General features: G+C 40.8%; 1 protein-coding gene across 4 annotated transcripts in view; it reads left to right on the top strand.

Moving 5' to 3' along the window:
- Window positions 1–238: 238 nt before the first annotated feature.
- SSBP2 (single stranded DNA binding protein 2) overlaps window positions 239–18425 on the top strand; it is a 130851-nt gene continuing 112664 nt past the window's right edge. For all 4 annotated transcript variants that reach the window (XM_014053380.2, XM_087715686.1, XM_014053377.2 and 1 more), the window contains exon 1: window positions 239–367. In XM_014053380.2, coding sequence (XP_013908855.1) covers window positions 309–367 — 59 coding nt within the window. In that variant the 5' untranslated portion in view covers window positions 239–308. The remainder of the gene's footprint in view (window positions 368–18425) is intronic.

Raw genomic sequence — 18425 nt, 5'->3', positions numbered from 1 at the left:
CCAGCGCACGGAACAGCCAGTTGTTTAAAATCCTTCTAGAACCGTTTCTAATTCCCCCTTGCGCCGGGGAAGGGAGAGCGGGAGGGGGAGGAGGAGCCGGAGGCTGGTGGGGGGAGGCAGCCAGCGGAGAGGAGGAGAGAGAGCAGCCTGTCCTGGTCTCTGCGTGTCAATCACAGGGCGGAGGTGTGTCCGAGCTCGCAGCGGGCCAATGGCGTGTGTGTGTGGCAGCGTCTCCATGGTGACTGGGCTGTTCCTGGGGAGGCTGTGATGGGTTGACAGGTGCGTGACAGTCGGAGCTCTCTGCAGGCATGTACGGCAAAGGCAAGAGCAACAGCAGCGTCCCGTCCGACAGCCAGGCCAGAGAGAAGTGAGTACAGCCCGCTGGACCGCACAACCTGATTGGGCGGGGAGGTGGGCGCGCATACGCCCCGCACAAAGTAACTTTACCGCTTATGAGAGAGGGGGCCTCGCTCGAGACCGGGGAGCTTCACCCCGACGCGGGAAAGAAGAAGAGAAGATCGAAGAGGCGGAGGGGGGAAAGCTACAAGTCGGGGTGTAGAGTGGAGGGTATGCGCGACGCTTCCGAGCCCGGAGAGAGGAGTGCGCCGGACCCGGTTCCGGAGGCGGGGGAGCGGGTCTCGGGCGCTCTTTCCCGCGTGGGCTGGGAGTAAGACAAGACGGGACGTGTCTACTGCGCTTTTCTTGTGCTGCAGATGGCGAGGAGAGACTAGCTAGCTGGGTCTGAAAGTGGTTCCGATAGACGGTGTGGTGCTGGCTCCGAGGGAGGGCAGAGTCGGATTAGCGCGGAGGCTCAGGGTCTTCTCCCCGTGTTTTGGTTTTGTTTTTCCCTGCCTTCACCTCCGTGGTTTATGGTGTCGCTTTGGGGGAAGGGGGAGGGGAGAAAATGGTGTTGGAGTAACTTTGGTAACAAAAGAGTCCGTGCCGTGGGCTCGTGTGAAGCTTCCGCTGGAGGGAAAGAAACAAAACCCTCAACTCCGCGACACTCAACTCTTCTCCTCCCGCTCTCCCCACCCCCACCCAAGAGCCAGGGTCTTTCCCACCCCCTTTCCCACCTTTTTGCACAGATCTGCAGCTCTTGCTTTGGGTCTGATAGGGATAGGTGCTGCGTGCATTTCAAAAATACGACGAAGTAGTTTTTAGTTTCTATCTTTCAAGGGCCTCCTGGTACGCAGGAAGAAGGGCTGTTGGTAGAGTCGCGATTGTTGAGGGGAAAATATGAAATCGAACTGTAAAGCGTAAGAGAAGATTTTGTTAATGAGCAGTTGGGTCTGGGCTTGGAGAGGATTTGGAGATAATCCTGGGGTGGTAGACGTGTTAATAGCAGTGGTGAATTGGAAACCCTTTAGAATATTGATAAAGATACATTCTCCATTTGCAGAAAAGTACTTAATTTCAATGCAATAATTATTTCCTCAGTTACAAAAAAAACATCAAAACTTTTTAAACTAAACATGAAGTCGTTTGGAAAAAATGAAAAAAATATTTAGATAATATTTGCTAACAATAATTTGCTATTTGCTGTAATGTTTGACTGTTATCATAATAAAGGATACAGCCAAATGATTAGATTAGAAACTAGTGATAACATATTATTAGTAAGCAAATGTAAAATACCATTTTTGTATATTAAATTTGCTTGTGAATTAAAGTTCTGTTAAAGTTTCAGTTTTCACAGTGTTGTCAGTTGTAGTTACAACTTTCATTTTCCTCACTAAAAATAGTAGAACACACAAGAGAGTTGTTTATGAAGGTTTTTTTCTTTCTCTTTCTCTCTCTCTCTCTCTCTTTTGGTTAGGATGAACCCAGCAGAGTCAGAAATTTACTGCCTATTTTCTTTTCTTCCTAACAGACTTTAGTAAAGTAGTGTATTAGATAGATACAGGATGAAGTGTTTGAGTTACGGATATCTCTTCAGAAACGGTTTGATATATGTGGTCTTTTAAAATGTCATTGTACAGAACTTTGGAACTTTTACACAACATGAAAATGAATGTGCAAAGCAAGATTGAGAAGTTTCTCTTGAGGCACTTTGCATTGAATTTTCACCTAAAGATTTTCTCCTCTGTAACATTCTGAAAAGGATAGTTACTTCCTGATTCCAAAGACAAAGAAATACGCCAAGTGATTTGTCCAATATTTTATATTGGCACAGAAAGCATACAAAGATAGGAACTGAAAACTAAATTTGAAACAGAAATTAATGAATGTTTAAAATTTAAAATAGTGAATAAAGCTAAATAACTATACAATACTGTATATGTAACAAAAACTTGTATCTCTTGGGATAAAACTAACCATACTCCTGATTGTTATATGTTCTTTGACAATTTGCATTAACTCTAATTAATGAAAGTCTGATTGAAAACAAATATAATATTACCAGTTTGGGTAAATTTGAATTTTTATTGTATTCACATTCTTTAAAAAAATCTACATTATCTGAAATACTGTAGAACTTGGTCAGTATAAAAGGTAAGCTGAGCTACTATCAAGTAAGGCATAGCCTTTGGTGTGAAGTTAGGGGAACTGCTAGATGGTGCTGTTTGATCTAAATACATTCATCGCCCCATTATTTACAGTTTGCTATAGTGGTCTTGTAGGGCTTTTTCTCCTGAACCTATACAATATTTTTAAATGGTATATCAGAAACTCTGATGTAAGCAACTTAGAATTGGAATGGATGCTCGAGCCTGTCAAATTAATAATATTAACAATAAAATACATTGTTGTTAAATCATTTATATAAAGCTGTTCTTTTATTGTCATATTTTTTCAATATGTCTGTAACATAAAGTCCCCCCCCCCTCTTTAGGGCTACAGTTGTTTCTTCAGAATTTATGGTGTTCAGAGGAAGGAAAATAATACAATTCTAATCTTTTTATGAATACATGACCTGAGCCTCTTCAGATATAATTAAGGATTTGAAAAATGGTACATTCTGGTTAACATTTTTTAAAAAAATGCTAAAAAAAAATACTGTGTCTACATGTTTCTGGATTTTTTTTTAATGCAAGTAGGCTCAGGCTCTGTATAATGGTGGCAACTAGTCTGTTTAAGGATTAACGTACATTTGTCTACAGAGGTTATATTTGTTTAAGTGAATCCATTATTAAAAGGGGTGATTATACAATTTTAAGCATGTTTATGCAGAAATAAATCTCAATTTTAATAGATCTTGTGCATACATAATTATTTTTTGGATTCTAGCATGGATGTTTGGATGTTAAAGAATTTATGTTAAAAAGTAATAGATATTTCCTTTTACCAGTGAGAATACATTGTGGCTAGTTCAGCTTTGGTAAACTAATATATACTGTAATAATTATATAGACAAGAACAATGTGAAACTGACCTAAAACTAAATGTTCATGTTGCAAACTTGTTGATGATGAAGACTTACTGCTTGTGATTAAGATTGTATGCTTAAATTGAATTAAAGATGCAGTCAGTTTAACTTCATATGTCTAATTATTCACTCTCAGACATGTCTTATGTTTGTTTATCTGCGATACTTATTCCAGGAAGTATTCAAGCCCACATTAATTGGATTTTTACTTTGAAAAATGTGTTATATATATTTGGCCACTGTTGCAAATTTTCTTGAAGTACAGAATAAGAAGCTCTTCTCTACAAATTATTATAGCACTTGTAGCATTCCATATATGTTTTCTGATTTCTTGCTAAAATTCATACTCATATTGTTCTGGCAATGTAATTGATTCAATTGAGGAATTTAGTGTGTTGGAGAACACCAAGGCCAAGGGGGTTATCTAACCTCAAGAGAATTAAATTTAACCAAAAATGTTCCAGAGAGTTAAAGTAACCCCTCTCCTCCTGGGATCACCTGTAGAAGTTGTAAATAAATTTTCATGAATGTATAGACTTCATTAGAATAGTTGCAATGAACTTGTCCATTGTTTCAGAGAGCAGTCGGCAAAAATTTGATCTGTATGCAAAGTTGACTAAATGGGGGTCTATTAAATTTAGGGTTTGCTGTAATTTGTGTCTTTCACAGAAACCCTAAGATTGCTGTCAAATTTCTATTAAAATGTTTTAAAAGATCTGTTTCATTTTAATAAATACTTAGATTAAATTTTGTGTAGGAGGCCTGTGGAAAAGGCTGACTGCTAATCAAATAAATGAAAATCTGGCCACAGGGAACATAGTTTAAGAAATGCAGAAGTGTTGTGTCTGCATGCTCTATTCTCATGCGGCTGTTTTTGTCTTTCTATTTCACCACGCTCAGATTAAGTAAATACATCTTCAATTAATCATTGGTCTTTATTCAAAGCCAGACATTTTCATTACTAGGACTAAAACAAGCAAATTCTGGTTTGTATTTAATGTAAAATACTTTCTTGTTTGGTTGTCATAACTATAATTCCCTGTTTTACAGAAACAGTAGTTATGTCAAGGTTTATGAGGTAATTGTGGTCTTTCTAAGGGACAATAACCGAGAAAGGACTTACTTATTAGATATATTACCCACCTTTCACTCAGGAGCTAAACATGACTTACATACATTGTGTTCTTCTTTTGTGCCATATCCGTCATTGGACATTGGCGTTCATGTGGCGATCCTATTTTTATTAGCAGCCTCATGAAAAAGTACTGCTGAGTTTTGTCCAAATCAGTCCCTTAGATTTTGAAGCCATGATGTTCTTCTTCTGCCTAGACCTCGTTTGCCTTCAATTTTTCCTTAGAGGATTAAGTGAAATATGTCTTATTTTTCTGGGTGTCATATCACATGACCCAAATATTGTAACTTTCTCTTTTTTTATGGTTTTGATTATTTCTCTTGGCTTTCCCAGGCAGCTTATCACCTCATTTCTGGTTTTGTCAACCCAACTTATACATAACAGATAAATTATGTGCACAATTTTATTAGGCAAGTTTTATTTTGGAGGATTAATTTTATTATTGAATAAATACAGTGCTCTTGGTCAATCCAAAATGTTAATAAACATCAAACCTGAATATATAAGAAAGAAAAAAAAATGAGGTTTTGGGTTTCTTAGGAGAATATGTGTGTACAATTATTGGGAAACTGTGCAGAATAATTATGCAACTAAATGAAAAATGAAAATTTGCCCATCTCACGTTAATTTGCATCTGTTACATGAGAATACATGAGAAAAATAAACAACCAACTCAAAATGTACAAATAAACATTTCTGACATTAAAAAAAATCAGTGACCAATATAGCCACCCGTCTTTTCAGTAACAGCCATAAGCCTTCCATTCATGTCAGTTTCTTGATCTGTTGATGATCAACATTTTGTGCAGCAACAACCACAGCCAGACACTGTTCAGAGCGGTGTGCTGCTTTCCTTCACCGTAAATCTCCCATTTAAGAAGGCCCCACAAGTTCTCAATAGGCTTTAGGTCAGATGAGGAAGGGGCCATGTCATTATTCTATCTTTAAGGCCTTGAGTGGGTAACCATGCAGCGGACTACTTCAGTGCATGTGATGGAGCATTGTCCTGCATAAAAGTCATGGTCGTCTTGAAAGATGTAGACTTTTTCCAGTACCATAGCTTGAAGAAAGTATCTTCTAAAAACTGGCAGTAAGTTTGAGAGATTATTTTGAGTCCATCTTCAATCCAAAAAGGACCAACTAGCTCATTTGTAATAATACCAGTACCCCACCTCCACCTTGCTGGCATCTGTGTTGAAGTAGAGCTCTCTGTCTGTTACTGATCCAGCCACAAGCCCATCTATCTGGTCCATCAAGAATCACACTCATCAGTCCATAAAACCTTTGAAAAATCTATCTTCAGATATTTCTTGGCTCAGTCTTGCCATTTCAACACGTGTCATGTTCAGTGGTGGTCAGCCTTCTTTACCTTGGCCATGTCTCTGAGCCCTAAATACCTTGTACTTCTCGGCACTCCAGGTAGGTTGCATTTCTGAAATATGACAGCCCTGGAGGATAATGAGTTCCTGGTAGCTTCATGTTTGATTCTTCTCAAAACTTTGGAGTTAATGTATTTTTTTTTCACAACACATTTCTTGTGATCCTTTTGTCCAATAAAATGTTTGATGGTTCTGTGATCACTCCAATAGCTTAGCAATTTCAAGAGTGCTGCACCTGTCTGAAAGACTTTTTACAATTTTTTACTTTTCATAGTCAGTTAAATCCACGGCTGGGATTCACTTCCAGCTGATGGTTTGCCCAAACTGGTCCAAACTGGTTTGCTCTGACAATGAAGTGGGCCCACCCACTCCTGCAGTTTACTCACCTTTATCTTCTCAGCTGAGTAGCACGGCAGAGCGGATTGCTGCTCCTCAGCTGTTTTCCTCCACAGCAGTAATGCAAAAGGTACTTTTTCTCAACACTGCACGTGCATCAAGCGCATACGCAAGCAAAGTGAACGATCACCGAATCAATTAAACAGGTAGGATCAGGCCACTGGTTAAATCTCTTTTTTGGCCCATTTTGCCTGGGGAAAAGAAGCAATGATGATATGATCAAAATACACACCTGATAATTGTGCATAGTGTAGTGTTCACTGTTTCTAGTTTTTCCCAGAACAAGAACCTTATGAGCAGAGAGGCACTGAGCGATCCAGAGACATCTAGTGGTCTTCTTTGGTTGAAAATGGCCAAAGTGCTCCTACCTTAGACCATTACATTACAAGGGCTTTCTGAAAATAGACATAAAAGTTTTGTGATTAGTTAGGTGTGGATAAAAATGCCACAAAGAATGGCTTAACATTCAAGTGTCAGTTTTAACATTTTGGGATTTTGGAAACTTTATTTAGTTTAATTATGGTTTGAGCAGGTTTAATTTTGACAACTCTAATCAAAATATGTCAACTCTGAAAATGCAAAAATAAGTAGATATATATTTAAAATATAAAATTAAGTCAGAGAAAAGTTCAAATTCTATTTTTCTTTAAATCGTTATGTTTGTGCCATGAAATGAAGATAATATCTTGTGGAAATTATGGGATTTAACTTTCATTTCCAAAATTCCATTGACTTGGAAATGCCTTCCAATATAGAGGAAAATGCTTTTCTAGCTGCTTAAAATAAGAAAGAAAAATTATTATGAAACTTAATTATTTGAATCACTAAACATTTATTTTGGCATGGAGTGGCCTCTATTCAAAAAAATTAAAATGGGCAGTATATGACCTTGACTGGGCAGGGAAGTTAAGCAGGATCAGGTCTAGTTAGTATTTGGCTAAGAGACCATTAACAAATGCAGGCTGAAAGCCACGCTTAGTAGTAAAAAATTCCAGAAACAGGAACAGCAAACAGCTTCTGAATTGCTGCCAAGAAAAGTGCACTGACATGTCAGGAAGTCTCTAGAACTTGAAAGCAACATTGCTTGCTGTTGATAAGGATGAAGAACCATTATTTGTATTTAGCTTTGGTGACTTTTCTTTCTCTTCTAATGATTGTAGTGTTAAGGATTTGATGTATTCTAAATGCTTTCTTTTGAAACCACAGCAAAGCTTGATGGTTGTATGAGAAAGAACAAGATTCAGAATAAAATAGGAAAGTAAGCTGACGTCCTTAGGTTATTTAAATTGTAACATAATGCAGGTTTCTTAGAAATACCAAATCAAATGTTCAGTATTCTTAGTGAGATGAGGAATAAGCCTTTATAATGAAAGCCGGTTAAGACCATTTTGTCCTCTGTATATTTCTGAAAATATATTTTATAGTTAATTCAACACAATGTTGTTATATCTTTATTAGATACAAATACATTTAAAGAACAAGTTTGAGGAGGTTAATAGTTGGGAATGTGGTGTGTTCATATGAAAAACTCCAAAATTCATTCTCTGAAATGTTTTTTTCTGTAACTTTCTGATCTTTCTGTTCTGAAGGTGGTTCATTTTTTTTAATAGTACTTCCAGAACAGGAGGTGATTCATTGTATTGCAAACAGGGCCAGATGCCAAGAAAGGTCCAATTTAGCCTGGGCACATCTTAAATTTTGCAAAACATGTCCTGTTCCAAAACAGTTGTGAAAAAGGACAAGCTCTTTCATAATGACGAGATTAATGTATTTGGGGAGATAATCAGAATATGTTTTTCTCAGAAATGTTCTGTAACGAACCTCAAACCTTTGAACATAAGATGCTTATAATATGTAATTGAGTCATGATGTCGTGTGTGTAATGGCTCCTTTTTGGACAGATTTTTTTTTCCTGAAAAACTCACTAGCATTTGAAAGTTTTTGTATTGTAAACAATATACCAGTAGTTTATAAATAAACAATACAACAGATATAATTGATATTGTGTACTTTTCTAATGACAAATATGATACAGCAAGGTTAAAACACACTTTTCCCATCATAAAATAATAGAGTTGGAAGATGTCTCCCCCCCTGCAGAAAGAGGAAGAACATCTACTCCATTCCTGCTCAATGCAGAATCTGCTAGATTCTGTGTCAAATTCAAGGCCGGGGGCCGGATCTGGCCCGTGGGGTGCTTAGATCTGGCTCTGGAAACAGGAAGGACCCCACGGCCCACGGTTCCTCTGCCAGAAAAAATGGAGCTTAGGAGGGCCATGTGAATCGAGTTTGACACCCCTCTGCTAGAGCATCTCAGGAAGTGATGATCATATAGCTACTATTTGAAGATCTCCAGGAGTAGAGAACTATTCCTTCATGGCTGAATGCATATTCCATTGGCTAAAGCTCCTGCAGTCATGAAGTTTTTTTATGACACTATCCTGAACCTATTTACTTGAAATTTTCCCTAAACTGGTTCTGTCAATTACATAACTTATAAAGACTACAAAACTGTGTATTTGAACAAGCATTTAATTTTAGAAGTTCTATTTGAAGATTATTCAGAAATTTCTGATTCAACCCTACTTCCAAGTGCTTGCTCATTTTTAAGTTAAGTACAATTATTATATAACATAACGTGTCTTGAGTAGTTAAAGCCTTGGTTTCATTCTTACTTATTGAGCATTTGTCCTGTTTTTGTAGTTTAACACAAAAGGAATTAGGGAAGATGTATACTAGTTCACTAGTATATGTAGTAACATGTATCATTCTAAGTCAGGAGTTGGCAATCTTTCCTTAACACAGATATTACTTGCTCATCTGAACAGTTGGGAAGTGCAGGATGCATTCTGAAAACAGGGTAGTTTCTGTTTTTTCCTCAGAATTTCTTTTTTGGCCCATTAAGGATAGAAATAGGAGCAGGACTTTTCTGGGAAGCAAATTGCTTGGCAGTTTCTAGGAACTAAACTTTTTATAATAGAAAAATAAAGTTTGGCATGGGTCCAGCAGGAAACAGAATTTTAGGAGTTCTCCAAACTGTTCCACGTGAACTTTGCACAAGCTTATAAAACCACAAAATAAATTGATTTTTTTTCATATGGGAAATTTATGTATAAAATCTTGGAATACTGTATTGTATTAACACCTTTATATTTATTGTTAGACCTCACTCAGACCAGTACTTGGAGTAGAAGATTTGCAATGCAATAGGACACTGTTCTGATCACATTCCATTATTGCAGACTTGTAAACATCTTTAATACTAAGAAAATTGGTGATTGTCTCTTGTAGTATTTTAGCCCTACGTATATATCAGGTTCAAAATTTGTATTCTTTCCCTCTTATGTCTTAATGGATTGAGAGTTGCTTGTTTCTCATGATGGAAACTAGTTGACATCTGTGCATAGTTGTAACTACTTTGCTGTGAGACCCTTCTGACCACGTGAGTTGCAGGCCTCACATATTATGAAATTGTACACACAATTTGGAATTAAAAGGCTGTTGGGATTATAATTTTAAGATTATGTTAATAAAAAATATTTTTCTTTGAAATTGTATTATTTAATTATGTTATTATTTAATTAGAATCAAATATGAGCTCCTAGAAAGACTGGCACAGGCTAAGCATGAGTTGGGGAGATGAATGGTAGGGGTGAAAAAATACTGGGCAATGGATGGGCACAGGAAGACCATTTAACAGAGCAATATACCCATTGATTTTGCTTATAGGAAACCAGGAGGGAAGGTTACAAGTGACAATAATGTGACTGAGATGCTGCAACTATTGTACATATGAGCTGTTTGCCAAATGCTCAAATTATGATCATATGACCATGAGGGGGGGCTGCAATGACCAAAAGTCTAAGCAACAGTCATAACTATTAGTCATTCAGCACCATCACAATTTCAGTTACTGAAAAGGTGGTCACTAGACGAGAACTACTTTTATAACTTACAGGTAGTCCGGGACTTATTATCAATCTCCGAGCAACTATTCAACATTATGAAAAAGATAGTAAAACCAGATGCAGTTATGTGGTGACCCGATTAATGACCTGCACAACTTACAACTGTAATTCTGAGCTCAGTCTTGGTGCTAAGATGAGGATTACCTGTAATGTTAATGGAATTCCAGCCTTACAATTAGTGATGTAGCTTCTGTGTTCCTGTAATTAACTATAAATACTAGAATCATTAAAAAATGGAATATATTAGTTTTTCAGAGTCAGATATATGCATGTCTTAGAAATACTGTATTTAAAAGTATATTTAAACTAAATAATGCCAGTCATATTTTATAACAATGAAAACAAAGCACAATTTTCCTATTTTGCACATACTTTTAAATGTTCTGTCTTATCTGTAGTTTGAGCCACAATTTATGTATTTATTCCAAATAGCATACTTACTCAGATTTAGTTTGCAATCCGTATGTCATTTTGACCAGTTCAAGAAAATTCATATCACTATGAAGTGCAAGTTCTCTATTCTCTGGTTGTCCCAATGTTGCTTTTTCAAAACTGGACTTGTTTTTCTTTGAAGACATTTTGTTTCTTATCCAAGGAGCTTCTTAAGCTCTGACTGGATAGTGGAGAATGGAAGGATTTATATTCCTTGCAGATAACTGGTCATTTGCATAATTTAGACAGCCATTGAAGTCATTTGGAGGTTTGTCTTGTGTCCTCGGAGTCACCTAAGTAGTGTAAATGGGTGTGGAGCCTTCTTGGAACTGCTGTAAGGACTGTTGTGGAGCTGTGCTTTCTGCAGCATGTTTTCTGCCCTGACAGGTGCAGACTGTTGGGGATAAATCTGTGTGGTCTGCATCTCAAACTGAAGCGCAAATGGTTCCTGTAGCCTACAATTTTTATGGAAATCCATTCATACTTGTGCACCATTCAAAGGGTGTTTATCCCAAAGTTCATACTTAAATGTCAGTGGAGATTCTCAGTCATCCAGGTCACAGTTGTCCCAAAAGTGCTTTTTCCAAGTGCAACGTGCAGTTCCAAGATAGCGTCACACTCATTTGCACTACTCAGATGATCTAAGGACACAGTGGCCTTAACAACTCTAAAAAGAATGCAAATGACCAGTTGTCTGCAAGGAATATAAATCCTTCCATTCCCCAACATCCAGTCAGAGCTGAAGAAGCTTCTTGGATAAGAAGCAAAACCTCTTTAAAGAAAAACAACAAAGTCCAGTTGCCTTTTGAAAACACATCTTTGGCACAGCAACGATCTGGATGACTGAGAATCTCCATTGACATATTCGTTGCTTGTTATGCTCAATCATTATACTTTACTCGGCATGTCATAATTTTCCTTTAAGATTACTTTCATGGTGTCAAAGAGAACAACATTAAATGAAATTTTCTGAGTTGGTTTCAATTTAAGTCACAAACTAACCGCAACTCAGGTTCACAGGGGAAGGTCTGTAGATAATTACCATTAGAGTAAAAGCATTTGCATTTACAAGAATATGGGATACTGAAATGTAGTTATATGGAATGGAACAAAAAAATAAAAGCAAATTGATCTTAAATACATACTACATATGTTTGTGTGTCAGTTTTTGAAAAGTGTTTAAAGCCTATTGTAACAATTACATTCTGCTTCTTCAGAATACAACTTTCATTTCCATACAGTATCACACAGAATAGTATGTGCATAATTTTGATCTTTGTATTATGTTACACATACATTTGAATATCTTTTCCAAGATTTTTCTGTATGGCTGCTATTAGGAATATAATCTAATGGTTGGGTTGGCAATATATAAATCATGTAACAATGTTGTACCTGTTTCTTTAAATCATACTGTAAAATGTGATTGGTTGCTGTTTTCCTCAATCGGCCATAAGAGGAAGCCAGAATGACTGTTAGCTCTCTGTTTGTTAGATGCTGGGCTGATCTGATCTGAGTGTTTTGGAAGCTGGCTGTTAGAAAGTGCCGTGAGCTATTGTAAGTTTTGCAACTGCTAGCAAACTTTGAATAGTGAATTGATTATATAATACTGGACTATGTTATTTGGATTATCCCTTAACTGAAAGACATTGATGACTGACTGTCTTATCCGTGTATGCCTTGGACTTTTTGATGGACTCTGATACCTCTATTTCCACGAAAGTAAAAGCCTATTTAAACTGCAGTGTCTCTGTATGCTGGTTTGTGTGTTCTCCAACACAACAACGCTTCTCTGAATGTACTCGCTCTCCCAACGGGGAGCTTACCTAACAGCTGCTCTACTAAATGCTATTCTGTGGCATATTTCTTGACTACATTCCTTTACAGTTGATGGCTGATCTTAAAAGGGAGAAGCTATCCATCACTTTGATATCTTCATTGTTAATTCTGTAACTGGTTATTCTACCTATTGTCATTAGTTTGGTCATGCCTATATTTAATTTCAATCTCATTTTTTCATGGTATTCTTTGCTTTAGGGCTAATGTTTTACATTTCAACTATCAGGATGGTATCTTCAGCATAGTAAAGGTTATTGAAGTTTCTTTCTCCAGTTTTGTGGCAATTGTTAAACGAACTCCTGACTCATTAAGGAAATACCACAGTTGTTAAGCAAACCCATGGTTTGCTGTTAGCTGGTTTTTGGTCAAACCATTATAAAATGCAATCTTGTGACCCAGGCCCACTTTAAATGGCCATAAATGTTGCCAAGCACCTGAAGTACAGCGATGGCAGGGGTCTGATAATCAGAACTTTAAATCCAGGTCATAAATATCCCCCAGGTGGTACTTATGTTCACCTATTGGAACCAGTCGATAAGTAAACAGTCATAAGTCTAGGACTACCTGTAATAAAATTAAATCGCACAGTGATGCAAAAAATTCTGAAACCTTTTTTTAATTAGGTTACTGTGAATAATTGGTACAATTTGCCTTCCATTTTAAATATTTTCAAGGTGAGTTGATATTTTTATAATTCCTTTAATTTGGATTTCTCTCCCTTTCTACTAGAAAATGTGTATATATGTTAAAACATAATTTATAAACAACACACATATTGATTGCTGTTCCTACAGAATGCATTTTGTTTAGATATTTTAAAATTTAGATGAGATATGTCCATGACTGGTACTCCATATTAATGTACTAGGATATTTGTAAACATGACTATATTTTGAAAGAAAAATATTTTAAAAATCCTATGACTGTTTCTCAACTTCAGTGGAATTGTCTTGGATTGTTTGTGAAGATTATAATGAAAAATTGCATTTTTATTTAAAGCTATGGATTTTATATACAAGGGAATGATTAAGGGAGATGTAATTAAGCATTGAACCATAATTTAATGCAAAAGGGGGAAACTGCTTCTCAACTATTGAAGTAGATATAACACAAGGTTCTTTAATGCCATGCTACAATTATATACAATCAGTGTTAAATAAAATAATTATTATACAAAATGATTGTTAAGTTATTGTAGTTAACATAGTCAGTTCAGAGGTGGTATTCAGCAGGTTCTGACCAGTTCTGGAAAACTGGTAATGGAAATTTTGAGTAATTTGGAGAACCAGTAAATACCACCCCTGACACCATCTATTTTCCTGACTTAGTGGAGACAGATTCCTTGGTGGGTTATTCTTGCACCATCCAATAGATCTCAGTCTGCAAAGTTTAAGTCCCACCCCTTCCTGCTGAGATCCCCAACTTTTCAGGCTCACCAATCTTTTGAACAAGACGTGCTATCGATCTCTCCCTGAATACTGAGCTTTCTTTTTTCCTCCTTCATTTAACTTCTGATTTTTTCATTGTTTCTAGATTTAGTCTCCCCTCTGTTGTTTTCTTTACAGTCTGCTTGACTCCCTTGAGGGAATCAGCGCCATGAGGCATCGGAAGGCAGCACAGGTAGCTGCTGATGGCAGGAGGACATCTGTGCCCGCAGATGCCTCCAGTAAGTTGTTGAGTGACCGCATGGGTCGGGGAGAGGCTTGTAGCGTGGAGCGGAGACTTTGGTGCCATGAGGGGACACAGGAAGCTGAGATCGGCTTCTTGGCGCCGTTTGCAGCTGCTTGAGGGCGTGGGAAGCTGGAATCAGCTTCTTGGCGTCGTTTGTAATTAAAGGAGCGCGGAGAGCTGAGAGAGGCTTCTCCGCGCTGTTCTTGGCCACATGGAGGTGCGGAGAGCTGGGATCGGCTTCTCCACACTGTTTAAAGCGATAGAGGAGCGCAGGGAGCTGGGAGAGGCTTCCATGCACCGTTTATATCCACATGGGGGTGAGGAGAGCCAGGATCAGCTTCTCCTCCCATTTTGAAGGCCTTGTTTAGTGGCAGCTACCTTTTTGGGTCCCAGCCCATTGACCAAGACCTGGGGATTCCCTCTAGACCACCATTGGATGCCCTCTGGGGTAGGTATTGAGACTGCAGGCCCAGAGAACAGCTTTGGATTCAAATCCCACCAGGACACTAAGTGAGGCCACATCATAACTATGAGGACTGTTCCTTTCCCCCTCCCAGACAACACAGGAGATCAGACAGGAAGCGGAGACACTTGTGCAACTCCCTTGGAACAGGAGCTGCCAGCCCTAAGTCGCTTAACAGCTTGAGGTCTTTGGCACAGGGCCCAGTGGGTCTCTTGTTGCAGGCTAAGGACAAGCCCTAGTGTGCCTGTCCACAGGGGCCATTGTCTGCTCTCATTGACCCAGTACCCGGACCCTGGTGTGCCCTTTGTGGGGATTGGCACATCCATTATTTTAACCTTAGTTATATAGTCAGTGTCAGCTCCAATGGATGGAGGTGCAGGAAAGGCCTCATCCTTTCTGTTTGATGACCCTCTGGAAGGTCCATCAACCTTTCGCCTACCTAGCAGGCACAAGTCCCCTCCCCCCAAGAGGAGAGGCAAATTCAAGGGCAAATCTAAAGCCACGCAGAGAGCAGAAATAAGGAGACAAAAGGCCCTAGAGAAACAATTTGACAAGGCCCAAAAGGAGGCACAGAGGCAGTCTGAGATGGTGGCCTAGGTGGTGCCTGTTCCGGCCTCTTCTGAGACCCCGGCACCAGCCGAAGCTCCCTGTTCTGAGGAAGAGCTATCTTCAGACAGTGAGGGCTCTGAGATGGGGAATAGAGAAACTGAGGTGGCCCTTCCTCCCCCTGCCATGCAAGGAGCAGATATTCCAGGGGCCACGGGCTCTGCCCTTTCCCCAATGGCACGGGCAGCAGCCGGGCTGCGCAGTAATTCTCCCCCCCCCATACGGCTACCATCATTACTGAAGCTATTAGACAGGGCATTGTGGCGGGCATCCATCAACGAAAGTTCTCTGCCTCCAAAAAGCATACAAAGCGTGGTAAGAGAACAGCAGCCAGGGATCTCCCAAGGAAGACCTCTACCCAGGAGGAACAGTCCCTGGGACCGTCAGACAGTTCTTCATCCTCGGGAGATGAAGGGGACGATGAGGATTCTGATGTAGAACAGACTCTCTTAGCCGGGCTTTTCAAACCTTCTATGTTCAGGTTTATTCTCATCAAGGCCCAAAAGTTAGCTAATCTGGAAGCAGCCCAGGCCACCAAGTCCCCAGCGACCAAGAGGGATTCAGCTGGGCTGGTTTTCAGCAAGCCCACTGTGCAAAAGGAAGTGGTCCCTCACCTCCCTTCTTCTCAGATATGGTCCAGCGGCAATGGAAGTCCCTGGGTCAGGCCCCTTTCCCACCGCCAAAGACAAACGTTTTTACAATATTGGGCCGGTTTTGGCCAAGGCCTTGGAGGTCCTCCTCGGTGGATGCTCCAATAGCTGCATTGTCTTCGCCTAATGTTCCAAGTAATCAGAAGGATGCCTTGAAGGCAGAGAACAGGAGATGGAACACGTTCTCATTAAGGGCCACCAAGCTTGTCGAATCTAAGGATAAGATGAAAATTCTCCCCTCCGTCTTCCGCAGGACTGAAAATCGGGCCGCTCCTTATTGCTGCAGGTCCTTTTGGATCCTGGACAGGGGATACGGTTTCTCCCATCTGGCCAGACAGTACTCAGGACGTCAGGGTCCTCAGCAGGACAGGATAGGTAGAGGATACCAGCGATTTCCCCCTTCCAGGAAACCCGAGTTTCAGGAACTTCCCATCCCTTCCGCAGATGTAAGTAACTGCGACAGGAACCTTCCCATTGGTGGTCGATTGGCCTTCTTTGCCGACCGATGGGAGGAAGTCACGATGGACACCTGGGTCAGGGAGACGGTGAAAATTGACCTCTCCCTAGAATATATCTCCTACCCCTCGAAGCGTTTCCGCCTTTATCCTGGGACCTGGAAAAGAGAAGCCAGTAGATCAGGCGATTTGGCATCTCTTAGACATCCAAGCCATTCGGCCGGTGCCGGAGGAACAACAGGGACAGGGGTATTACTCCCTTTTGTTCATCGTCCCAAAGGCTTCGGGGGGGCTGGAGGGCGATCCTCTACCTCAAGGCCTTGAACCGCCATATTGTCTATCGGTGCTTCAAGATCCATTCATTGATTACCATCTTGAAGGGCATCTGCAGGGATGACTTTTTGATCTAGATAGATATGACTGAGGCCTATCTCCATGTCCCGATCCATCTAGAACACCAGCGGTTCCTACGCTTTTTGCTATCGGGGGTGCCACTACCAATATCAGACTCTCCCATTCGCACTCTTGTCCGTGCCCAGGGTATTCAACAAGCTGCTGGCAGACTTGGCGGCCCACCTTCAGACACTCTCCATAAGGATTATGTGCTACCTGAACGACATTATCTTGTCCCGGTCCCAGGCCCACAGAGATCTGCGGGAGACCGTAGATGTTCTGGAAAATCACGGCTTCTCAATCAACCTATCCAAGAGCCACCTAGTCCCAACCCCAAACCCCTCATAGGTTGGGTCTTCCTGTCTGGGGATCACAAGCGGAGCCTCTGGGAGCTAGCATTGGCGGTGCAGAGACAGCACAGGTTCCACTCTTCCAACTGTCCCAACTGCTAGGCAAGATGGTCTCATGCTTTGTAATAGTGCCCTGGTCCAGGCTTCACAGCAGGCCTCTCCAATGGCTGCTCCTGCCGTTCCAGAAGGACAACAGCAGCTGCTCATCGATTCAGATCCCCCTGTCCACTGAGGTCTGCAATTCCCTGACCTGATGGTCGTCTCAGGCCATAACGAAGGTTTGCTTGTTCCGAGAACCGTGCCGGGTGACCATTCTGACACAGAGTGTGGCACAGGGTCAGTGGACACACAAAGAAAAACAACAAACAAAAAATTTTCTGGAGCTGAAAGCGATTCGCCTGGGGCTCCTGTATTTCTAGCAGTCGGTGGAGGGATAGCACGTGTTAATACCGATGGACAACATGACAATGAATGCCCATGTCAACCAGCAGGGCGGAACCCGGTCCAAGCGGCTTATGAAGGAGGCCCAACAGCTGCTATCCTGAGCAAAGACACACCTTCTCTCCATGCAAGCAGAACACATCGCGGGCACAGAAAACATCACGGCGGATTCGCTGAGCCAATCACAGATAGATCAGGCCAAGTGGGAACGCCATGCAACTCACTTCAGAGAGCTGACCAGATGGTTCGGCGTCCCCGTGGTCGACCTCTTTGCCAGCAGTTGCAACAAGAAGGTCCCTTGGTTTTACGCGAAGTATGCAACTCCAGGCGCAGAGGAGAGGGATGCCCTGAGATATCGCTGGCCACAGGGCCTTCTTTATGCCTTCCCTCCATTTCCCTTGATTCAGCGGGTCATCAGGAAACTGTTGGGGGAGAGGGTGGAGTTAAACCTCCTAGCGCCTCACTGGCCGTGTCACCCATGTTTCGCGGATCTCCTGTCTCTCTCAGTTGCTTCCCCGTGGAGGATCCCCCTCTCCAACATGTCTCTCTTCCAAGTGGCCATGTCACATCCAGACCCACAGTGGGTCAAGTTGACCGCATGGAGGTTGAGCGATGCTCAATGACGACTGAGGGCTTGTCACCAGATGTTATTTGGACAATCCAGGCAGTCAGGAGACTGGCTACCATTCATATCTATCACTGCACTTGGAAGGCCTTCTGTGCTTGGTGCTGGCCCAAGAAGGTAACTCCCCTCCAAGGTCGGACGTGCCACATTCTCCAATTTCTGCAGGACAGGTTGGTAGCCAGGTTGGCGCCCAACACCCTCTGTCGCCAGGTCATGGCCTTCTCCTTCATCCTATGTTCTGGCCTTGACAGATCTCTG

Source organism: Thamnophis sirtalis, unplaced genomic scaffold (assembly GCF_051295495.1).
Source record: "Thamnophis sirtalis isolate CommonGarterSnake01/CBP01778 unplaced genomic scaffold, rThaSir2_p1.2 scaffold_5, whole genome shotgun sequence".
Lineage (NCBI taxonomy): Eukaryota > Metazoa > Chordata > Lepidosauria > Squamata > Natricidae > Thamnophis > Thamnophis sirtalis.
This window is presented reverse-complemented; position numbering and strand designations above follow the sequence as displayed.